General features: G+C 43.9%; 4 protein-coding genes and 1 pseudogene across 8 annotated transcripts; 4 read left to right on the top strand and 1 right to left on the bottom strand.

Moving 5' to 3' along the window:
* Positions 1–1,373: 1,373 nt before the first annotated feature.
* LOC107278455 (uncharacterized) lies at positions 1,374–2,646 on the top strand. The gene has a single exon (XM_066311064.1). The coding sequence runs from the start codon at positions 1,406–1,408 to the stop codon at positions 2,078–2,080; it is 675 nt and encodes a 224-aa protein (XP_066167161.1). The 5' UTR covers positions 1,374–1,405; the 3' UTR covers positions 2,081–2,646.
* On the bottom strand, positions 2,475–4,353 carry LOC107277082 (putative F-box protein At2g02030; annotated as a pseudogene).
* Positions 4,354–6,969: 2,616 nt separating this feature from the next.
* On the top strand, positions 6,970–10,317 carry LOC4337622 (probable glutathione S-transferase DHAR1, cytosolic). Its single transcript, XM_015783968.2, has 6 exons — positions 6,970–7,106; positions 7,214–7,304; positions 8,537–8,683; positions 9,199–9,316; positions 9,661–9,801; positions 9,898–10,317. Exons 1-6 carry the CDS (start codon positions 7,049–7,051, stop codon positions 9,982–9,984), a joined length of 642 nt encoding a protein of 213 aa, XP_015639454.2. The 5' UTR covers positions 6,970–7,048; the 3' UTR covers positions 9,985–10,317.
* Positions 10,318–11,464: 1,147 nt separating this feature from the next.
* Positions 11,465–14,243, top strand: LOC4337621 (cocosin 1). The gene is made up of 3 exons (XM_015783967.3): positions 11,465–11,758; positions 12,897–13,626; positions 13,902–14,243. Exons 1-3 carry the CDS (start codon positions 11,560–11,562, stop codon positions 14,050–14,052), a joined length of 1,080 nt encoding a protein of 359 aa, XP_015639453.1. The 5' UTR covers positions 11,465–11,559; the 3' UTR covers positions 14,053–14,243.
* A 2,370-nt stretch (positions 14,244–16,613) lies between these two features.
* Positions 16,614–23,370, top strand: LOC4337620 (beta-hexosaminidase 1). 5 transcript variants are annotated; one of them, XR_010741687.1, is made up of 17 exons: positions 16,614–17,010; positions 17,114–17,200; positions 17,892–17,927; positions 18,216–18,327; positions 18,415–18,485; positions 18,584–18,714; positions 18,840–18,856; positions 19,078–19,126; positions 19,556–19,656; positions 20,260–20,319; positions 21,139–21,172; positions 21,260–21,358; positions 21,461–21,520; positions 21,635–21,885; positions 22,005–22,257; positions 22,504–22,710; positions 22,785–23,370. XR_010741687.1 is itself a non-coding variant. In XM_015784925.2 (15 exons), the coding sequence occupies exons 1-15, from the start codon at positions 16,669–16,671 to the stop codon at positions 22,178–22,180; spliced, it is 1,626 nt and encodes a 541-aa protein (XP_015640411.1). In that variant the 5' UTR covers positions 16,614–16,668; the 3' UTR covers positions 22,181–22,356. The 5 variants fall into 5 exon arrangements, 1 of the variants encoding a protein (XP_015640411.1); XR_010741688.1 differs by having other exon boundaries at positions 22,465–22,710; XR_003242455.2 differs by having other exon boundaries at positions 22,504–23,370.
* The last annotated feature ends 132 nt before the right edge of the window (positions 23,371–23,502 follow it).

Here is a 23,502-nt window from a genome sequence, read left to right as displayed (position 1 = left end):
GTTGCTTGTACGATGACATTTCATAGAACTCACATTATTGGGACAAAGTTGCTTGTACGATGACATTTTATGGAACTCACACTTAACAATGACATATCTTGGAACTCACATTCCGACTGCGGCCGAGGCAAGAGGAGCAAGAAGGGAAAAATATAGAGGGAGGAGGTGGGGGAGACGGGGACCATGAGCTGCTCCTCAGGTAAAGGGTGTGGAGGCGCGCGTTCCCCTCGTGGGGGTCGCGCCTCCCTCCATGGGCATGCCTTGCGGACGGGCGACGGACGGCGTGAGCCAGGGGCACACCCAGGGACACCCAGGCAATTTTACCCCTCTAAATTTTATAATACAAACCTAAAATCTATTTAAATGGGAAACCAAATCGATTCATACCGTTGGATCATTTATACTAGCAGTATATGCTATCATTATATCGTACCATAAAAATTCTTAATCATAACCACACACAACTAATTTAAAAACTTGATGGAAATGTCATGGTTCCAACTTTATACGTATTCGGATGACATAAATACAAATAGACAAAAATAGGAATGGCATTTTTATAAAATGACACCTTTATAATAGTGGTATTCATCCAATTAACCCTACTCTATTCAATTTTGCTATATATTTGTCGACAAATTTTCCCCTAAAAATTTGACATATGTAATTACAGTACAATCGTAGTGTAATTACACTGTAACTTGCATATAATTACACTGTAACTATAATGTAACTTGTATGTAACTTTCAAAAATCTCTCCATAACATGTTATTTCGGTAAAATAGAGGTTGTGGGAACAAATTCTTTCACATATGTGTGTGTTGTGATTTTTTTTCTTCCTCACCAAAACAAATCTTATAATAGATCTAACGATTCAAAATTACGTGAAACTTACGTACAAGTTACACTATAGTTAAATGTAAGTTACAGTGTAATTACATACAAGTTACAGTGTAATTACACTACGATTGTATTATAATTACATTTATCAATTTTTAGGAGAAAATTTGTCAACAAATGTATAGGTGGTCCCACTCTATTAGGAATAAGTTCATCTATTATTCGTAGGCCTTCTACTTGTTCCTGGGCCCTGGGGTGCTCGGGCCGCGGGAGGCAGAGAGAGATGGGCCGCATGGGCTTTCACACGGCCCCCGCCGTCCCGAAACGTTCCGCATCTGACGCCGCCGCCAGGCCCGCCACCCAAGTCGTCGTCGTCGCATCCAAAGCAACGCAATGGCCGATCTGTATGAGGACAATTCCGAATCCTACAAGGTCGCCGCTTTCATTGTCAGCTTAATTAGATTAACCCCGCGCGATCTCTCTCTCTCTCTCTCTATACATATATGCATTATCTGCTTGATGATGGTGCACGTGTGACACGCATTAATCAAAAACTAATCACACATGGCGTCTAACGACTCTTCTCCGCCAGACGCCAAGAGGCTACGCCGCTCGCCACCGAGCCCGAGCTCGAGCTCTCCCGACCACCTCCTCGTCGACGAGATCCTCACGCGCCTCCCCATCGCCGCCGCCGTCCGACTCCGCGCCGTCTCCCGCGACTGGAACGCCGCCCTCACCTCCGACTACTTCATCCTCGCCCACCGCGCCAGGGCCGCCGCCGCGCGCCGCCACCCGGAGCTTCTCTTCTTCGCGCCGCCGGAACCCCGCAGAACCAGCAGCACCACCACCTTCTACGCCTGCTCGCTCCGCGGCGGCGAGGCGCCGGCCGCCGCCCGCGAGCTCCTCACCATCGACTGCTTCAGCGCCAAGCACGCCGTCACGTCGCCCAGGCCGTGCAGGGGCCTCACCCTCGTCTCCGACGGCCGCGAGCCGCGGTATCACCTCCTCAACCTGTCCACCGGCGATCACGTCACGCTGCCGCCGTGCCAGCCGGCCGCGGAGCTACACTCGGAACCAATAGCCAGGGTATTACCCGGCGGCATCACGAGTTATCTCCCGTCGATGTCGCCATGGGACCCCTTCGAGCTCTCGACCACCGGGCTTGGCTTCGACGCGGCGACCGGCGAGCACAAGGTGGTCAGGCTCTTCAAGAAACGCAACGGGGAGCACGTCTGCTAGGTGTATACCCTGGGAAAGCCCGGCGGGTGGCGCCCCTGCACCGGCCGAGTGCCGGCGTCCGCGGCCAACTTCCTCCCCGGCTTGCCACCGGTGTTCGTCAACGGCTACCTCTACTGGCTGCTCCAGCCAGCCGCCCCCGGCGACTGGCAGATCCGGCGGATCCTGTCGTTCTCCGTCGGCGCCGAGCAGTTCGGGTCGGTGTACATGCCGCCGCGGCTGTCGTCCCGCATGCGCCACCTCACCAACCTCGACGGCTCGCTTTGCGCCGTGTTCGACAACCGCGTCGAAGGTTGAGTTGGGGAAAGATAGCAATGAGGGGGAAAGTCCACTTTATGTATCTTTAGTTATTATATGCTTTCAGTTTTATTCACTCCCGCAACACATAAAATCATAATAACTAAAACCCCACCACCGGGGGTGAGGATATCTACCATAATGTCACGTTCTACCATAAAATTGAAATCGGGTATAAAGTGTTACTCCCTCCCTCAATTTTCTTTAAATTTGATCAAATTTATAGGAAAACATAATACTATTTTCAGTACAAAACAAACACATTATCAAAATATATTTAATAGTAAATTTAATAAAATTGATTTGATATTCTAGATATTGCTAATTTTTTTTATAAATTTGGTTAAACTGAACAAATTTTGACTAGAGAAAGTTAAAGTCAAACGACTTATAATATGAAATGGATGTGGTATTTGATTTTCAAAAACCATGTTCATGTGCGGCGGAAGCAGGCAGCTATCCTCTTTAAATCCTTCAAAAGGACGTTGAATTGACGATTGCTAGCGTCGTGGTACTCGACGGCCACCTCTTGCTTCACCACCATGTTGTCGCGGCGTCCCATGTTCACACGCAGCATCCTCTCGCCGCCGCCGTCGCCATTGTGAACGTCGGCGATGCATTCGTCGTGGAGACCAATGTTGATCAGCAGGGGGGCCTTGATGTAGTCATGCCGTAGATCGACGAACTCCTGCATGCGGAACACGCGCTCCACGGTGTTCCGCTCGGCGTCGTAGGCGAACACCTTGTGGTGCCCCGTGGCGAGCAGGATCTTGCCTCCGGCGGTGCAGAGCGGCACGATCACGCGCTCCTCCATCAGCTCGTCGCTCACCTCTCGCGGCAGCCTATTCAGGTAGATGGAGCAACGCACCGACCACGACGGCGACGGCGACGCCGAGGGCTCGCTGCACGTGAACAGCCCGTAGACGTCGCCTTCGACGCGGTTGTCGAACACGGCGCACAGCGAGCCGTCGAGGTTGGCGAGGTGGCACATTCGGGAGGACAGCCGCGGCGGCACGTACACCGACCCGAACTGCTCGGCGCCGATGGAGAACGACAGGATTCGCCGGATCTGCTCGTCGCCGGGGGCGGCTGGCTGGAGCAGCCAGTAGAGGTAGCCGTTGACGAACACCGGCGGCATGGCTGGGAGGATGCTGGCCGCGGACGCCGGCACTCGCCCGGCGCAGGGGCGCCACCCGCCGGGCTTTCCCAGGGTGTACACCTCGCAGGCGTGCTCGCCGTTGAGTCTCTTGAAGAGCCTGACCACCTTGTGCTCGCCGGTCGCCGTGAAGCCGAGCCCGGTGGTCGAGAGCTCGAAGGGGCGCCATGGCGTCATCGACGGGAGATAATTCGTGGTGCCACGGGGTAACCATGCTAGCGGATCGGGGTGCGCCTTCGCGGCCGGCTGGCACGGCGGCAGCGCGAGGTGATCGCCGGTGGAGAGGTTGAGGAGGTGATACCGCGGCGCGCGGCCGACGGAGACGAGGGTGAGGCACCTGCACGGCGTGGGCGACGTGACGGCGTGCTTGGCGCTGAAGTAGTCGATGGTGAGGAGCTCGCGTGCGGCGGCCGGCGCCTCGCCGCCGCGGAGCGAGCAGGCGTAGAAGGTGGTGGTGTTGCGGTGGTCCGGCGGCGAAGAAGAGCAGCTCCGGGTGGCGGCGCGCGGCGGCGGCGGCCCTGGCGCGGTGGGCGAGGATGAAGTGGTCGGAGGTGAGGGCGGCGTTCCAGTCGCGGGAGACGGCGCGGAGGCGGACGGCGGCGGCGATGGGGAGGCGCGTGAGGATCTCGTCGACGAGGAGGTGGTCGGGAGAGGTGGAGGTCGGCGGCGAGCGGCGTAGCCTCTTGGCGTCTGGAGGAGAAGAGTCGTCGGACGCCATGTGTGATTAGTTTTTGATTAATGCATACACACGTGCACCATCATCAACCAGATAATGCATAAAGAGAGAGAGATAGCGCGGGATTAATCGAATCGGACAATGAAAGCGGCGACCTTGTAGGATTTGGAATTGTCCTCCTGCAGATCGGCCATGGCGTTGCGGAGGCGGCGGCGGCGTGAGATGCGGAACGCTTCGGAGCCGACGGGGGCCGTGCAAAAGCCCATGCGGCCCGCCTCTCTCTGCCTCACGCGGCCCGAGCACCCAGGGGCCAGGGCCTAGGAACAAATAGAAGGCCTACGGATATCAGATAGGGTTAATTGCAGTGGTATAGATCTAATTAACCCTTAATTCTACGTTATAAAGGTGTTGTTTTAAAAAATGCCATTACTATTTCTGTCTAATTGTATCCAAATACGTATAAAATTGAAACCATGCTATTGTCGTCAAGTTTTGAATTTGGTTTCCTATGGTTATGATTGAGAACTTTTATAGTATGACATATTAGTATAGCATATATTCACGGTATAAATGATCTAACGGTATGCATCGGTTTAATTTTCCATTTAAATAGATCATAAGACTATTGGTGGTATAAAATTTAAAGGGGTAAAATTGTCTTACTTTGTTATTTTACAGGTCATTTTTGTCAAAGAAAATAAAGCAATGAATCAGATAAAAAAATCGATACGATCATCGGGGTTGTATGAATTGTTAACCTAGCTAGAAAGATTCAGAATGTGTAAGACCTTTCACATACATCTACTATGGTACAACTTTACATATTTAGAGTTTAATCATGCTGTTCTCTTGCGTAAGTGACACAGATTCTGCGTATCAATGGCGTTAGATATTTTCTTTGCGGGGAAGGGAGGTGTCAATGGCGAGGCACCGCATCCCATCGTGCTCACAGAACCGGACAAGAGAGAAGCAACTACAATGCCATGCTACTCCATAATTGTGATCGGTGGACGGTGGTGCTGGTACTCCCTGATCTCATTGTGTCGGCGTCAGGATGTGCCCTGCAGGTCCATCAACAACCACAAAACATCACAACGTGCCACAAAACGCACACCTCCGGTCCTAACTATGGTCCTGACCATGGATGATATTATGGGTCTGTTTGGTTTGCTACCAACTTATTGTCCTACCAATTTCTTAGCTAATTCAATAGTAGCAAATACATGTTTGGTTTGCTATCAATTTTTTGTCACAATAGTTTAAATTCAATACTACCTAATTTGGTAGTGCCAAAACTTGCCAAGATTTTGGCACTACCAAGATTTTGGTAGGGCAAAAATTGGATTCAAACCAAACAAGCCCTACCTCTTTTGTTTTTTTTTGGTTTTTTAAGTGGGAGGAGTATTAGATGCAACACGTGTTTTGTGTTTGATGGTGACCCTCTCCCCCTCCTCTCATCGGATGATTAGCCCTGTTTCACTTTCACCGTCTACATTCTCTCCTTTACACTACTTCTACTTTCTTCATCTTAAAATATAAGAAGTTTAGCTGAAATAAGATACATCCCAGTACTACGAGACATCAGAAAGTGTCTTATCCAACCAAAACTTCTTATATTTTGGGACGGAGGGAATAGCGCTAAAGCTCACCGTAGATTTTGCTGCCAAAACATTGATCATAGCAGATAGGATTGCAGGTGGGCAACACTTCCTATATAAAAACAGCTTGCTAGTTCATTTTATATATGATGGTATAAATTTATAAGGAAAAAAAAGAAATATAAGCGAGATAAGTGGGAAAAAACCCATTTGTCTGCCCCTTTGAGTATCTAATCGTACATTGTTTACATGCTCTCTAAGTTTCTCAACGGTGCGTTTCACATTTCAGGAAAAGAAAGTTATATAAAGTTTTCTTAGGTACTATTTTAGAGCAAACTTTCAACTTTTTAATAATTCCATATTATTCATCAAGTTTACACTTTTAGACAACTATAAGAGAAATCAGATTACTCGTCAATCCACCGATTACAGCTATCTCAAACGGAGCCATAATCACACTTCAATAGTAGTACTACCACAATTGCATGTAACAAAAAAAAAACTCGTCAATGGAATGGATACTATTCAATTTTTTTTCATAGGAAGGGTATGTTTAGATCGCGAAATGAAAATTTTTTGATGTCACATCGGACGTTTGACCGGATATCGGAAGGGATTTTCGGACACAAATGAAAAAACTAATTTCATAAGTCGCTTGGAAACCGCGAGACGAATCTTTTGAGCCTAATTAATCCGCTATTAGTACATGTGGGTTGCTGTAGCACTTATGGCTAATCATAGACTAATTAGGCTCAAAAGTTTCGTCTCGCGATTTCTTCCTTAACTGTGCAATTAGTTTTTACTTTAATATACATTTAATACTCCATACATATATATAAAGATTTGATGTTTTACGGAAAAAAAATTTGGGAACGGGCCTAAATTGTTTGTGAAAAAAAAAAGCAACTCGAATCTTGCGATGCTTCATGCTTTCCTCCTTTCGAAACAGAAAAGGACTAGGCGCAACCACCTCACTCATTTTGTCTTGGCCCATGGGCCGCCACGTCCGCATGACAATCACGCTACCCTCCCCGTCCCGAATACCGAAGCCTCCAGAACACGGGGGGACCGCCTCCTGGGCCCCACATGTCATTCTCACACCCTCCGTCTCCGGCGAGCTCCCCCTCCCTATAAATCCCGCCTCCCCCATTTCTCCGGTCATCTCGCCGCCAATAGCTCGCCGCCGTCGAAACCCAAAATCTTCTCTTCCCGTACGTGAGAAGCGCCAGGTCGTCGTCGCCGCCATGGGCGTGGAGGTGTGCGTCAAGGCCGCCGTCGGCCACCCGGACACGCTCGGCGACTGTGAGTGCCAACCCCCACCTCGCCGGATCCGCCTCCCCCGGCGTCCCCATTTCGAAACCCTAATTTTGGTTCTTCCCCTCCTCCTGTGTGGCGTGGGTGGCTGGCAGGTCCATTCTCGCAGAGGGTGCTGCTGACTCTGGAGGAGAAGAAGGTGCCCTACGAGATGAAGCTCATCGACGTCCAGAACAAGCCCGACTGGTCCGTCCCCTCTCCTTCCCCCCACACTCTGAATTGAATTTCGCTTTCCTTTCCTGTGAGATGTGGACTGAACTTGTCGTAGGCGTTAACTTTGGGGGCTCTTTTTTCTCTACTGTTTTGACTTAATTGTCAGATGTTTAGTGCTGCTAGTGGAGTAGAAACAGTGCCACAGTGAGGAACGAGGGGTTTTTGTCTGTCTGTATCACCATGAGTTATAATTGTTTGGATCCCTGAATTATGATTGTTTGATGAACTACTGGTTACACACTTTCTTTGCTGTCTCTGATTTACAATTTGCTGAATTGTGATCCTGCTTCAGATTGTAAGTTGCGCTGAAAGTTGAAAAACAATCTTTTCTTATTACTAGTCTTGAACATGCCTTATATTAGGAAGTACACGAAGCAATTAATATTTTCTCTCTGTAAATTAATCACCGGAACTAAGATTGTAAGTTGTAACGTAAATTTGTTTAGATTGATGATATTGCGGTCATAATGTCTTGTATCAGTTAATAGCCCTTTATTTTGCTAGTTTTTCATACCGTCTTGAGTTATGTAGATGTGCTTTTGTTGGGATCTCTATGTGCATCAAGAAATGCATGTATGCCTTAAGTTCTAGTCCTTCGATGGGTCTGATGTTTGGTCAATATCTAGATTTGGGCGGTTTATCCAAACCCAAGTGGGGTAAACTGAAGATCTTATAGTGCTCACTATGGAGAGCAACCAAAATCAACAGTCTTAATCCTCAGCAAGATATAGAATATGAGCAGAGGCCAGAGCAAAAGGATGCCTCTAACTTAGAAATGTCCATCAGCTACTTAACTGTAAAGAGTAATTTGGTGTTTCTTTGTTTTACTCTTTACATGATGATTCAGTAAAATTATTCTTTCATTTCTCTTCCACTTTATCTGTAAAAGAAAACGAAAACGCTAATACTTTTCAAGTTATGTACCTTTCTAGTGTAAATTCTGGTGTTTTTTGTTACCTGTTAGTGCTTTAGAGAAGATGCACCTTTTTGGAGGAAGAGTGAAGAGATGAACTAATGGATGTTCGCATGTTTTCATCTGGAAGTAGTTAATTATACTATTTCCCTGACTTTAGTTCTATTAATATTTAATGAAGTACTGAAATGGTATTTGAGGGGATCCAAGGGTTTAATGTAGTCTCTTTGAACTTGGAGCTTCCCACTGCTTGCAAGCTACTTAAACTAACGAACTGTGGTAACTCTTTCAGGTTTCTGAAGATCAGCCCAGAGGGGAAGGTGCCTGTGTTTAACGGTGGTGATGGCAAATGGATTCCTGATTCTGATGTGATCACTCAAGTCATTGAGGAGAAGTACCCAACCCCGTCTCTTGTCACCCCTCCTGAGTATGCATCAGTGTAAGTCTCCTCCCCACCCCCAATCCCCATCCACAATTTATAGTTGAGTTCTCTAGAATAAAACATCAGACATCCTTCCTATATCCTTGTCTTGAAAGCTTTATTCATAAGCAGAGGCTTCATTAGTACCTTCTGCCTATATATTTGTTGGTTCATAATTAATATTGCTAGTCAATAATTCTTCACAGCATGTCAGGTCTGGTAAATGTCCTCCTATAATAAGTTAGCATTTTCAAGAGGCATCTAAGGAAAACTTCATGTACTTGATCTTTATTTCCTCAATGACATCCTAGCGACAACTTGCAAGGTTGTCATCTCTTTGACAAAGTGTATTCTGCAGGATTATTGGCATGATCTTTGAGTTCAACAATAATACACACCAACCTTCATTCCATAAAGATAAATTTTAACATTGCCTCTTTTCAAAAGGAAAAAGATTTGACGTTACTTACTATTTATCTGTTATGGTCCTTCTGTGTTTGAGGCTTCAATTTTTCTGTGACTTGTAATAACAGGGGATCAAAAATTTTCTCATGCTTCACAACGTTCTTGAAGAGCAAGGATCCAAATGATGGTTCAGAGAAGGCACTTCTTACTGAACTGCAGGCACTCGAGGAGCATCTGAAAGCTCATGTAAGTGAAAGTGTTTATAGGCAGTTGATTTGGCTGTTGCTTTCTGCTACAGGATACGAATAACACGTGCTTCCTTGTTCATTTCGATGCATCCAAATTTCACTGTCTGTACACTTGTCCTGTCTGGACATGTCACACTGCAATCCACTCGGATGCATCCAATTTCCACTGTAATAGCACTTGATCTGTCTGCATATGTACATGCTGCAATTATTAGGCATCGCCTAAGTGCATTCTAGGTCATGACCTCAATACCTCATGGGTCTTAATTCAGTTTGACTATGATACTTTGGTTGAAAAGCAAACTTTCTTTACATCATGGTCAAACCTTTTGGCGTTTGCAGGGCCCCTTTATCAACGGGCAGAACATTTCAGCTGCTGACCTTAGCCTGGCACCAAAGCTCTACCATCTCCAGGTTGCTCTGGAGCATTTCAAAGGCTGGAAGATCCCGGAAGACCTAACCAATGTTCATGCTTACACAGAGGTACAACACTAATGCCCAAGTGGAGACAGATTGGTCTTATTATTTCTAAAACACATTCAGAATCAAATCATTGGGTTCTGTATTGTTGTTGTGCAGGCTCTGTTTAGCCGCGAATCTTTCATCAAGACGAAGGCAGCTAAGGAGCACCTGATTGCTGGATGGGCACCAAAAGTGAATGCGTAAGAGCCTGCCCTTATGCTCTGGTGCTGCTTGGACACCATGCTGTTTATCTGATCGGTCCATGTCAGTGGTGGGCACTACTACTACTCTTGTGTAGCTTGGGTGCATGATTGGGTTGGAATAATGTAGCCTCATCCGTTGAGTACCTTGATATGGTTGTTGCAAGTGTGCACTTTTTCTATGAACTATCTCCTGCTGGCTTAAGTCGAAACCGTGGGTCGGTTTGGCCTTATGTTCAACTAAGAGAGTGCATATACTGTAATGGAACCTTTGCTAGTACAATATGTTATATGAATAATGGAGATGCAGCCTGCAGCTGCTCTTGCTTGGAGCTTATGATCAGTATATTCAGCAATGTAGTATGTATCACTGTATAGTGTTTTTCACCTCTAGTTCAAGCCTGCAAACATTAGATTTGCTGGTGAAGTTGTTATGCAATAATGCAAAGTGGAGCAGTATAACTGACACCATGTTTCATCAGGCGAATTTGGTCTCAGATGTGAGGGAGGAATGGTGGTAGGCAATGATATGTTCATGTCAGCTTATGTGAGCAAAGGCATTTTCTAGTGCGAGTTGTGTGCTTGGCAACAACAGAAAAATGATGGGGGGTAAAGAAAGGAGAGAATCAATGTGGACCTTGGGAACCAATTCGAAAAATCTCCAATCTAATCATGGATTCCTCCTAACCAATCTCCATCAGCGATGAGGCTCCGAGTCGTCTGATGGCCACGTTTATCGGTTTGTCTCGTTCATGCGCATGCATTATCTTTTACTCGCCAGGTGCAAAAGATGAAGCTGATTTTTTCATCCGAAGAATTAGGAGTGATTTTACCTAATCTACCTGATCTCCTACTGTCTTGTGTGACACAAGTAGTAACAGAAAAGAAGTCTTTTTTTTTTAGTCTATCCCCTACAGATTTGCAGTCCCGAATCGTATGTTGGACACGCCAACACACACCATGATCATGCCATGCTTTTCCTTCCCTGTCCTGCAAGATTCGGCACGCAGAAAACGTTCGATCGCGGCAGAACATATCTAGTTTTCTACTAATACAAAAACTTCATATTCCTACCCCATTTACTCCACAGTTTTATCTTATCTATAACGAGAGATACACTCAAAATTCAAAAAGAATTTGAATCCAAAACTTAAAACAGCCAAACATATCCACTGGTATCCATCCACCTGCCCCACGGTTTCATCGGCCGAGCTAAAATCCAAATCGAACTCAGGTCGCCCACTGACATGCGGGCCCCACTAAGGTGACGGAGAGATCTCAACCAACCCCTCCCACGCGTCTGGCTCGTTCGGTTGCCGCCATTTCCGTGAGGGAAAGGGAGGAAAGCAGTTAAGCTCAGGATAAACCGCCTCCTAATTTGAGATAAATCCGTTAATCCGACTCATTAATCCACGGATAATCACTGCGGCATCGTAGGCCTTTTTTGAGCTATAAATAGAGCTCCTGATCCCCTCCTCCACTCCACACCAAAACCTCTCCAATCCCCAAATCCTCCTCATCTCCTCTTCCAGAACCTTTCTTTTTCGATTTCGTGTTCGAGTTCTTTGTGATTGCAGCGATGGCGTCCGTGGATCTGACCCCGAGGCAGGCGAGGAAGGCGTACGGCGGCGATGGTGGGACCTACTACGAGTGGAGCCCCGCAGACCTGCCCATGCTGGAACTCGCCAACATCGGCGGCGCCAAGCTGTCGCTCAACGCCGGTGGCCTCGCCCTGCCCAGCTTTTCCGACTCCGGAAAGGTTGCGTATGTTCTTCAAGGTATTCTTACATCGATCGCCCAAACCCTCTACCCCCATAGATGATCTTGCGGTTCTGATTGCGATTTGAGGGATCTAAAAAATTTTCGAAGATTGAAGTGGAATTGTGGTTATTTTGGGTAGTATTGTTTTGATCGTGGTTATAATCTGGCTACTGTGTGATGTAAAAAACTCAAATATTAGGGAAGGATCTCATATTAAATAATTAGAAGGGGTGAGGCTTTGAACCCAGGTCGTCTAGCGCATCATCTTGTGGAGCTAGCTGGAAGATCGCTGAGCATTTCTTAGCTACTGTGTGATGTGACCAATGCAGTTTTGTCGTTTTGGTTTAATCTGTTTAGGACATGATTACTGTATCAGATATTTACTTCGATTATAAAAAGTTTGTAATTTTAACTGATGTGATTTTACTGGAGTATTTCAATTTTTACAATTGCTGTGTTCAGAATTAACTGGAAATTTGTTTGCTGCAATGATTACCTACTGTCTTTGATGCCTCCTCCCATGTTGGGTTGTTTAATCTGATTATAATATGACTTGATTAGATCTCTACTTTGACTAAATAAAAATTGTTTTTTTTTACTGATCTGCTGTACCTAAGTAATATAAAAATTGCCCTTTTTTACTGATCTGTTGTACCTAACTAGTATTTTTACCTATGTCTTTGCTTATATTTTGAAATTGTTTGATGCATCTTCCCAGGTTGCTTGGTTCATCTGGTTACAGTATTTGATCATCTTGGTTTAGACTTCTACTTTGATTAAAAAATGTATTGTTTTTAACTGATATGTTGTGCTGTACTTAGTTGACTGATGTACTAGTAATTTTCTATTCCTACATTTGTTCTATTTGGAATTACTTGAAAATTAATTTATCCCCTGCAATAATGATGACTTTTTTCTATTTGGAATTACTTGAAAATTAATTTATCCCCTGCAATAATGATGATTTTGCTTAGTATATTTCAAGATGAATTTGACTGATGTATCACAGTATAGTAATTTTCTTTTCCTACATTTGTTCTGTTTGAAATAATTACTTGAAAAATTATTTATCTCCTTCACTAATGATGAATTTGCTTAGTATCTCTCAAGATGAATTTGACTAATGATGTTTCACTGTGTTTGACCCCTTCTCAGGCAAGGGCACTTGTGGCATTGTCCTGCCGGAGGCGAGCAAGGAGAAGGTGATCGCCGTGAAGGAGGGAGACTCCCTGGCACTCCCCTTTGGCGTGGTGACATGGTGGCATAACCTCCCGGAGTCCCCAATCGAGCTCGTCATCCTCTTCCTCGGCGACACATCGAAGGCGCACAAGGCCGGCCAATTCACAAACATGCAGCTCACCGGTGCCACCGGCATCTTCACCGGCTTCTCCACGGAGTTCGTCGGCCGCGCATGGGACCTCGCCGAGTCCGACGCCGTCAAGCTCGTGTCCAGCCAGCCTGCCTCCGGCATCGTCAAGATCAAGTCCGGCCAGAAGCTCCCCGAGCCGTCGGCCGCCGACCGCGAGGGCATGGCGCTCAACTGCCTGGAGGCGCCGCTCGACGTGGACATCAAGAACGGCGGCCGCGTGGTGGTGCTCAACACGGCGAACCTGCCGATGGTGAAGGAGGTCGGGCTCGGCGCCGACCTGGTGAGGATCGACGGCCACTCCATGTGCTCGCCGGGGTTCTCGTGCGACTCGGCGTACCAGGTCACCTACTTCATCCGCGGCAGCGGCCGCGTCCAGGTGGTCGGCGCCGACGGGAAGCGCGTGCTGGACACCCACGTCGAGGGCGGCAACCTGTTCATCGTGCCGCGCTTCTGCGTCGTCTCCAAGATCGCCGACGCCTCCGGCCTGCAGTGGTTCTCCATTATCACCACACCAAAGTAAGCAATCTCCAAATCCAATCAAAACTATTGATAGAATAATCAAAACCATTGATAGAATATTAGAATCAGCATTGCATTTGTGTAAATCCAATCAAAACCATGGATAGAATATTGGAATCAGCATTGCATTTGTGTAATTCCAATCAAAACACTGATAGAATATTAGAATCAGCATTGCATTTGTGTAAGTCCAATCGAAACCATGGATAGAATATTAGAATCAGCATTGCATTTGTGTATAATTGTGCTCATCGATTGATGAATTTGTGCAGCCCGATCTTCAGTCACCTGGCGGGGAAGACGTCGGTGTGGAAGGCGATCTCGCCGGAGGTGCTGGAGGCGTCGTTCAACGCGACGCCGGAGATGGAGAAGCTGTTCCGGTCCAAAAGGATCGACTCGGAGATCTTCTTCGCGCCCAACTGAGCAGCTTCCCTTTGCCATTGCGTCGTCGCGTCGGTGTCGTCTTAAATTAGGATTAAGTCATTAATAATTTCATCTCTTATCATGAGATGTTACTACCTTCTGTCAGTCTTATGCTATTGCGGTTGAACTGTGGTGATTCGCCACTTAAAATTCTATTCTATTCGAGAGTGCCTTCTGGTGCAAATTTGCTCTGCTTTGTTTCATCTGCAATTTGCTTTGCTTTGCTCTGTTTTTGTTTTGTTTTATCTGGAATGCTTGAATGCTTGAGGTGATTGATTCAGAGAAGAGGAGAACAGCTGCGCTGGCAAAACAATGGATGGAAACTGGATAAAGAGGACCTTATATTGGAATGAGATGCAACAACTAGTCTTCATCTCTCTTTGCTTTCTCTGTTTAATATTTTGCTCTCTCTGCTTAATGGGTTGATTTGCAGCTATCATTGTTGTGTTTATTTTTATTGATTTTCCTTCAGACTTCAGAATCGACAAGATTAGCACATACAATTTACCTTTTAGTACCACATACCTTAATTAATTCTTTAAAGTCAACTTCTCTTATGCTTTGTTACTCTTGTTTTCTATGTTAAATCTTTAGTCAGTGGAGAATATTTAGGAGACATGACAAGCTTTTTTTTTTATATAGTTTTGTTCTACCAAAAGTTTTGTTCCTATTTTGTTTGAAGTATTATTAAAAAATCAAATTAATCCATTTTTAAAAAAATTAGCTATTAATTACGTGCTAATGGACTGTTCCGTTTTTCGTGCGGAGGAGATGGGTTTTCCGTGCGACGTGTATCATGCTCATGGACGCATCTCTTGGGGCCTGTTCACTTTGATGCCATTTTTAACCTTACCAAATTTTGGTAAAGTTAAAAAAAATATGCCTACATTTAATTTGCTGCCAAATTTTGGTAAATTTGTTAAGGTTTTTTTTTGGCATCAAAGTGAACAGTCCCTTGATTTTCGTGCTCATGTAGCCAACACAACGCTCGTTTCTTGTGAAGTCAACCATCCAATTAGCAAGCAGATTAAGACAACTTTAAAATACTAATCCTACTCATCTTCTGCTGCAATATGGATATTGCTGGTGATAACGTGCAGCCATGGGGATTAAACAAAATGCAAGTGGAGTGCTCCACATGATATGATATTCGTTTGATGCTATCAATAGTCTTGTGGATTTTGTAATGATTTTACAAGAACTAAGCTGGGACAAGTGCAGCTCACCTACTGCTATGCTATCTCCAGCCTTCACTCCAAAGGATGCCTAACCTTATCACTAATTTGCTTCAAGCGTGAATATACTTGGGTTCCACTTTGCAGCAATACAAACTTTTTAAGCACATAGATGTACTATCAATGGCTAACCAATCCATCCATTCAAATGATCATAAAAAATTTTATCAAAATTCAACTTCTTTTTTACCAGGAACAGGCCAAAAATTACTGATCAGAAAAGGGAACACAAACTGCACTACAGAACAAGAAGAGCAGAAGAGCTGATCAACATTCGACTCGAATGGAAGCAAACAATTGAGGTAAAATCCATAACGTCGTCTCTGCCAGGTGGGTCCCACATGGGGGGCCTAGCTGCCACCTGCCAGCCTGCCCACCACGTGTGAGCCAGACTCTGCTTGGTTACACTCTTTTTTGGGCTTATGCCACTGGCAGTATCTGTATTTGCATTCCACTACATGACCACAAATTGAGTATAGTTGACACAATTTTACGATATTTGCGTTCTACTCCATGACTACATTTGACATAGTTTTTAGAAATTTGAACTCTACTTCATGACCATACTTGGCACAATTTTAAGGGCATGTTCACTTTAATGCCAAGAAAAATCTTACCAAATTTTGCTAAAATTTTGGCAGGATTTCTTATATAGTTACCAAATTTTGGCAACAAACTGAATGTAGCCATTTTTTTGGCAACTTTACCAAAATTTGGTAAGGTTGAAAATAGCATCAAAGTGAACATGCCCTAAGATATTGTTGCCCCCTAACAATTAGGAGTATCCATTATCATCCAACAGTCATTAATTTGGCACCGTTAAATCAGCTGCTATTCGTAGGATAGTTTAGAACAAGGCAAGTGTATTATGTTCTCGGTTTCTTAGTGATGATTTTTTTGAAGCTTCATCCAAATGAACATGGATGGATCAAATAGGCAATACGTTTCCGGTAAATTCGAGAAACGCCTAAGGATCTTCCGGCTAGCTTCACAAGATGGTGGGCTAGCCGACTTAGTTTTGAAGCCCCACTCATTCTAATTATTTAATATTAGGTCTTTCCCTAATATTTCTTTTTTTTTGTTCCGGTTAAATTCCGCCAGGTTACTCGCACTCAAACCACATCCCCATGCTCTACTTATAGATAGAGCTTGAGAAATATTGGTTTTGATTAGTTACTAGATTATCTCTTTTTGAATGAATTTCAAATGTTTATAGCCATTAGGATGTAAGGGATTTTATTCCAATATTCAAATCTGATGGGGGCCTAACTGCAAAATGTGCACCTGTCATCCCATATAAAAAGTTGCCCCAAATGATTCCATCACACAAACTCCTAAACCCACAATATACAACCCAAGATACCCGGGCACATTTACAGAAATGCCCCCCAAACTCCTCACTTATCTCATCCTAGCCCTCCTCGCCGCCTCCGCCGCCGCAGCGCGGCGCCACCCGTCTCCGGCGAGCTCAGCCGCCGCCGGGGAGCCCGTCTACCTATGGCCGCTGCCGAGGAACTTCACCTCGGGTTCCCGGACCCTGCTGGTCGACCCTGACCTCGCGCTCGACGGCCAGGGCCCCGGCGGCGCCGCCGCGGCGGTGGCCGAGGCGTTCGAGAGGTACAGATCGCTCGTCTTCTCTCCATGGGCGCACGCCGCGCGCAACGCCTCGGGTGGGTACGACGTCGGGAAGCTCACCGTCGTCGTCGCCTCCGCCGATGAGAAGGTACCGTGTGTGTGTGTTCGAGCTGCTCCCGAGTTTGGCTCGACGGTTGCTTCGTCTGGATCAGCACGCACACTGTGAATTTCTCCGTGTTTTTGTGATGTAGCTGGAGCTTGGAGTGGACGAGAGCTACACGATCTATGTCGCGGCGGCGGGCGGCGTCAATTCGATCGTGGGTGGAGCAACCATAGAGGTGATTTCATTTCCTCTTCTCCAGATTATGCCCTTTTTTTTACAGTAGTGTTGTGTTGGTGAAGTGTTTTGGGAGAATTTGACGTGAGGGCTACTACTTCTCCCTTTTTGAAGTACGGTTTAACTCCTAGCGTAGTTATGGAGCAAGTAGAGTGAGCTGAGTGAGTGGTAAAAAGAAGACTTCAATGTGGAATTACTGCAAATATTGATGAACTGGTTTCCAGTGAAATTCAGCTTATAACGGTATAGCATAGCTAAGGCTGAACTTCTCTAATGCAATGAACTTGATTTTTTTTAATGAGCTAGCTATTTGATTTTTGCGCACTTCTCAGTAGATGCATCAACTCTTGTGGTATTCTTGGAAACTCTGATATGAAATGCTCATATTATTGTGGGTTTTATCAAACGAAACTAACGGTTGGTACTGTTTGTGGAGTGTGTTGATTGATACGAACATCATCTCTGAATATTTTAGAGTTCTACTGCCAGGCTTGGGGTCTTGGGGCCTTGGGGGCATGGGTTCAACTAAAGTAGCCCTCACTCATATACAGTTTAGCTTTGCCGGTTGTGCCCCCTGCAAACTTTCAGAGAACTGAAGACAAACGTTGCTATTAAGTTATAATATTGTCCAACATTTCTCTTTTATGCACAAGTGTATGAAAACTGAAGCTGTATTTTATCTATCCTTGTAGGCTAACACCATATATGGAGCTATTCGTGGATTAGAGGTATGAACTTTATTTATGAGGAACTCCCTTTTCAATTTTTGTATGTTTTCCACCTGCTGATTGTTGTGTTGTGTTTCGAGGAAGTAATTATTGACTATACTCTAAGGTTCTGGAGAATTAGAACTCAATTGATGATACATTTTATATATCCAGTGATCAACTGGTGTATGTTAGTCCAGTAATTAATTACTGTTTAAACAGTTTCATGTTCCCTTTTACCTTTTTCTGCTTTCCTGAAAAAAAAAAGAAACATTTTCTCCCCTTATTGTAATGGTTGGCACATGGCAGACATTCAGTCAATTGTGTGTTTTCAACTACGATACCAAAAATGTCGAAGTGCGTCATGCCCCATGGTACATTGAAGACGAACCACGCTTTGCTTTTCGTGGGTTGCTCCTTGGTAAGAAATATAATCTTAAATGTTCCTGATATGACTGGTTAGCCACAACAGAAAGAATATTTATTTTCCCTGTCACATCTATTGCAGACACATCAAGGCATTTCCTCCCAGTAGATGTGATTAAACAAGTGATTGACTCCATGTCATTTTCTAAGCTGGTAATATATTATCTTCTGTATCGTGTTAGTTGTTTTTACCAGAATAACCTTTCCCTCTTCCCTTGCTATATACTGAGACCTAGAGTTGTGTCCAGTAGAATGTTCTTCATTGGCATATCATCGACGAGCAATCTTTTCCATTAGAAGTACCATCATATCCAAAACTATGGAAGGGTTCATATTCAAAATTGGAGCGCTACACTGTGGAAGATGCACGTGATATTGTCAGGTATCAAGTTTATCATTTGCCTTTCGCATTCTCTGTATCTTCTTTATATTCTATTGCCAAGTTCTTTCAGTTCACTTATAAAAGGTGTTCTCTGATTTCACGTCTGAAACTTCCCGACTCTAAAGCTATGCTAGGAAAAGAGGTATGCTTATTTCCAATTACATATATTTTCTTTCATCTAGCTGGGTGTAGTATCGTTCTATTTTAGTTGGAAGTTTGGGACTCTCAGCCGCAGGGGATTGTATGATACTCATGCAATTACATGTTTATTGAACTCTTTGTCACAGTTTCCCTAGTTGTTGTTTGTCTAGAATGTTATTGCTCTACAAGGAATGTGTTCTGATTATTATTTACATCTGTTAGGTATCCATGTCATGGCTGAAATTGACGTGCCTGGCCATGCAGAATCATGGTGAGTTTGCACGTACAATTTCCTATTCTGTTAGATTTCTGCTTGTGCATCAGTGAGGTTTGTCCCAGTTGCTTTTCACGTGCAACAGAATTATCTTATGTGCAAATCAACAAATAATCACATGCTGTTTCTTTGTGTCGCTTAGAGTTGCAATATTATGTGATTAATCCAAGCTCTTAGCTCTAGCATTTCAGCCGTTATGTTACAGTAATTCAAGTGTCACTACGTTCCATTTGATCCAGTGATTTAATTGAGTACATTGTATATTTGTGTACATAACCAAGCAACTGGGATTCAGTTACTACCTTATATGCTGTAGCAAGCATTTCAGATTTGGTTTTGCCCTGTTGTTTTGCTCTGTTGTGCTTATTATATGAAGTTGACTTGTTATCTACTCAGAGATACTTATGCAAATATTAATTTCTGCAGGGGAAAGGGATATCCAAAGCTCTGGCCTTCTCCTAAGTGCAGAGAACCGTTAGATGTTACTAGCAATTTCACATTTGAAGTTATTTCTGGAATTTTGTCTGGTTAGTTCCTCTTTCCTTCTTAAGAAAAAACTGGCTCAATTTAGGGATTGGTTGTTACTCAGAGACACATGCCTTCATATTTTCATTTATAGTCAAACTCAAATATTTTTTGTTTTCATGGAGAGTGGATGCAAAATCACTATAGTAATGAATTGTGACATGTGAAATAGGTAAGGCACTATCAAAATGGGTGTACTTACCCCTTAGTGCTTTATCTACTAGCGCTGCACCAAAATGGACTGATCAATTCAAATTTTGGCCATGTTTGATTACTCATCACTGTAAACTCAAAACACAAAGGGATTCACATGATTAGTCCTTCTGCAGGACAGCCAGTAATTCTATATTCCTATATTAGGTTCAGCATTTTTTCGGTCACTTTAGCATGCAACTGTTTGACAACTGGGTGTCTGAATCACTACAGCAGAGCAAGATGTGCAAAATTATTAGCCAGAGTAGGACCATCCTTCTGTACAATATCTTCCCACTAAATATTCATTATAATGTTACATGATAAGCAGCGAGCCAACGACAGAGAGTGCAAGTTATACAGCATTCTGTCTTTCCTGCAATTTAACCAAATTAACTTCTTGCCCTTTTCAGATATGAGAAAAATCTTTCCATTTGGGCTCTTCCACTTGGGTGGTGATGAAGTATATACAGGTTAGCCTGCTTCTCTTGTTTAATAGGAGGCACTTCATTAATAAGAGTGTAAGATGCTGGGATGTTGCAAACTTTTGGATTTGAGTGTGAGCCAACTATCTTCCATTAAACTGATATGTTAGAAGCTAGATCTTTTATTTCTAGGAAGAAAATCTTGTCTCTAATACTCCCTCCAGTCAAATATATTTGATGTTGGGACTTGGGAGAGCTAAGTCAAATGTATTTGACATTGGGTGAGCTAAACTTAGGTCTCCCAACATCAGATATATTTGACTTGAGTGAGTAATACTTTTGCCAAACAAGGCTCGCTGTGTTGTAAGTTACAACTACAATTTATGTCCGCTTTCCTTTAATGTTAGTTTAAACTGTAAGCTATATATTATTATCCAGAATATTTATTCGTAATCTGTGCCTACTTCATACCAAATCCAGTAGAGTATCTTGTAACCGATAAATACATTATGTTCATTGATGTGACTGGTGACATCTCTTCTGTTTGTTAGACTGAGGCTGTGTTTAGTTCACACCAAAATTGGAAGTTTGGTTATAATTGAAATGATGTGATGGAAAAGTTGGAAGTTTGTGTGTGTAGGAAAGTTTTGATGTGATGGAAAAGTTGGAAGTTTGAAGAATTATTTTGGAACTAAACACGGCGTGAACATTGTTGTAATTTGTTTTCCATGTATCAGTTCAGAGCAATAACGGTTGATACATTATCATGCTAAAAATAGATGCTGATATATAATTACTATCTATGTCATGGAGCTCTTCTTTTTTCTTGTGAATTTCTTTCCAACTTCATTCTCTTTCCCACCTCAGGTTGCTGGAATGCAACACCCCATGTGAAACAGTGGTATGTGCTCTAGTTTTTGTAAATGGTTGGTCAATCTTCTGCTAAATGTTCCTTTCCTTTCACTGCTTAACAGCACCTATTTTCCAGGCTTCATGAACGCAACATGACTACAAAAGATGCTTACAAATACTTCGTCCTGAAGGCTCAAGAGATAGCAATTAACCTTAATTGGATTCCAGTAAATTGGTTCGCTCTCTGCTTGCTAACTTTTGCTTAGGACTTCAAATGAAAAAAAAGGACATGAGGTTTACTTTTTATTTGTGGCATGCTACCCTCTTTATCTTGCAGGGAAGAAACCTTCAACTCATTCAAAGAAAATCTCAATCCTCTAACCGTGGTGCATAACTGGTAATTCATTAGTTTGTGTTCAGCAACTGAATCAGTTTCTTTCAGTTCTTGATAACCATACCTTCCATGCTAATGAACATCCATCACACACCTTGAATGTACACTTTATTGCAGGCTGGGTCCTGGAGTCTGCCCTAAAGTTGTTGAAAAGGGTTTCAGATGTATAATGAGTAACCAAGGTGTATGGTACCTTGATCATCTTGATGTTCCCTGGCAAGATTTCTACACTAGTGAGCCACTCGCTGGAATTAATAACACAGCACAGCAAAAGCTTGTACTTGGTGGAGAGGTTTGCATGTGGGGTGAGACAGCAGACACCTCTGATGTTCAGCAAACGATATGGCCACGAGCAGCTGCAGCAGCAGGTATGAACTGTACAAATTTTGGAAGCTTGCGCTGTATTTAAATCTCTCCATCCTTCCCTTTCTTCTTTTATGCCTATTGTTTTCGTGTGGCCTTATATGCCTTTATTGAATTACCATAGAGCGTATGTGGAGTCAGTTAGAGGCCATATCTGCCCAAGACCTGGAAACAACCGTCTTGGCTCGGTTACACTATTTCAGATGCCTGCTGAATCACCGTGGAATCGCTGCAGCTCCAGTCACAAACTCTTATGCTCGGCGTCCCCCAATTGGTCCTGGTTCATGCTTCATTCAGTAAACAGGGAGCTGCAGAGCAAAGATAGGCATAAGAGGGGTATTTGCCTCCATACACCTTCCACACTTCAGACAAAAATGGTATCTTGTCAATTTTAGTGTACTGTTTCTGTATGTTTGTTTGCATTACATTACCTATCACACGGATGTTTGACAATAAAATTTTATAGTCCCTCGTCATGTATTTTCGCCCTAAGTTTCAAATAAAACTGCAGAGCCGTTCCTTAGAAAAAAAGATCAATAAAAGATGGTCATCAGTGTAACACTAATTTATATTAATCTTACCAGTCTTGTTTTTGAATTCCTCCTACATGTATCGGGTTCAAGATTTGCAACTGGCCAATTGGCAAAGCTCCTTTGAACTGGTAAAAGAGAAGCGATCTCGATAAGGATATTTCAATTGCCATTGCTTACTCGACCCGATTTGGATTTTGGGACCCCCCATCACTCTCAGTCATCATCCTTTCCTGAGTTTGGCTTTGACCTGATACTTATGCTCCACTTGCTGGTCCAAGATTTCATTTATGGGGGCGGGTAAGTTACGACCACCTGTTGCTGCTTGGTGATCTAGATGAGAGATGAGAACAAGTTTTGGTCATTTGTTACAGGTCACTGTCCTCCAATGTCACCATCCTTGGCCATACATATCTACAGCTGCTGTTTTTTTCTCTCTATCCAGAGCTCAGTTTTTTCGTAAGGTGGGCAGTGAATGTGAAGAAAGGAATACCACCTATAATAAGCAGCTGTGTGAAACTTTTTCGTTAAAAGGAAGAGAAAAAGATTGGCCCTTTGGACTGAGACCAGTGACTGTGACTCTTGAGGCAGACTGGAGAATGGCCTTTTGTATTGATGTTCTTCATTGCACTATTGCGGTACATATATTTTTCTTCCTATGTGAATCACTGATGTGACTGCTGGATGATCCGTAGAATACCTATGGACTATGTGGGTACCATGTAGGAGACTAGTAGTCGATCTGTAGTACATGTTGTGCAAGTTGAGATCTTTTTGTCCCTGGGAGTATTTGTAGTAATTTCCTGCTACAAAGTGTGTGCTTGTGCTCTTTCACAGAATCATGTAAACCTGTGTTTACTCGATCTACAACTGTAGCTCCTTACACAGGAAGCAAGGGATCCTGTGTGACACCGAGATTAACATTACTATATGATATAGTTGAAACAATGTTGCACTCAACTTAGACTGTGGGCCTTGACCAATGGACTGGTATTGTTATATGTACAAAAACAAAGGGTACCCCGTGGTTGTAATGCAACGAGCACAAATGGACTCTTTCATTATGTTGTACTATGTAAAACTATTTTTTTA

The sequence above is a fragment of the Oryza sativa genome, chromosome 5 (genome assembly GCF_034140825.1).
Source record: "Oryza sativa Japonica Group chromosome 5, ASM3414082v1".
Classification (NCBI taxonomy): Eukaryota; Viridiplantae; Streptophyta; class Magnoliopsida; order Poales; family Poaceae; genus Oryza; species Oryza sativa.
The sequence above is the reverse complement of the archived record's forward strand: the minus strand, read 5'-3'. Positions and strand labels throughout refer to the sequence as shown.

Excerpts from the sequence above, each read along its gene's own strand:
- LOC107278455 (XM_066311064.1), top strand. The coding sequence starts at position 1,406 with ATGGCGTCTAACGACTCTTCTCCGCCAGACGCCAAGAGGCTACGCCGC.
- LOC4337622 (XM_015783968.2), top strand. The coding sequence starts at position 7,049 with ATGGGCGTGGAGGTGTGCGTCAAGGCCGCCGTCGGCCACCCGGACACG. Across the intron at positions 7,107-7,213 it reads CCCGGACACGCTCGGCGACT|GTCCATTCTCGCAGAGGGTG; the intron begins GTGAGTGCCAAC and ends GGTGGCTGGCAG. Across the intron at positions 9,317-9,660 it reads AGGAGCATCTGAAAGCTCAT|GGCCCCTTTATCAACGGGCA; the intron begins GTAAGTGAAAGT and ends TGGCGTTTGCAG.
- LOC4337621 (XM_015783967.3), top strand. The coding sequence starts at position 11,560 with ATGGCGTCCGTGGATCTGACCCCGAGGCAGGCGAGGAAGGCGTACGGC. Across the intron at positions 11,759-12,896 it reads GGTTGCGTATGTTCTTCAAG|GCAAGGGCACTTGTGGCATT; the intron begins GTATTCTTACAT and ends ACCCCTTCTCAG. Across the intron at positions 13,627-13,901 it reads TCCATTATCACCACACCAAA|CCCGATCTTCAGTCACCTGG; the intron begins GTAAGCAATCTC and ends GAATTTGTGCAG.
- LOC4337620 (XM_015784925.2), top strand. The coding sequence starts at position 16,669 with ATGCCCCCCAAACTCCTCACTTATCTCATCCTAGCCCTCCTCGCCGCC. Across the intron at positions 17,011-17,113 it reads TCGCCTCCGCCGATGAGAAG|CTGGAGCTTGGAGTGGACGA; the intron begins GTACCGTGTGTG and ends TTTGTGATGTAG. Across the intron at positions 21,521-21,634 it reads CTAACCGTGGTGCATAACTG|GCTGGGTCCTGGAGTCTGCC; the intron begins GTAATTCATTAG and ends ACTTTATTGCAG.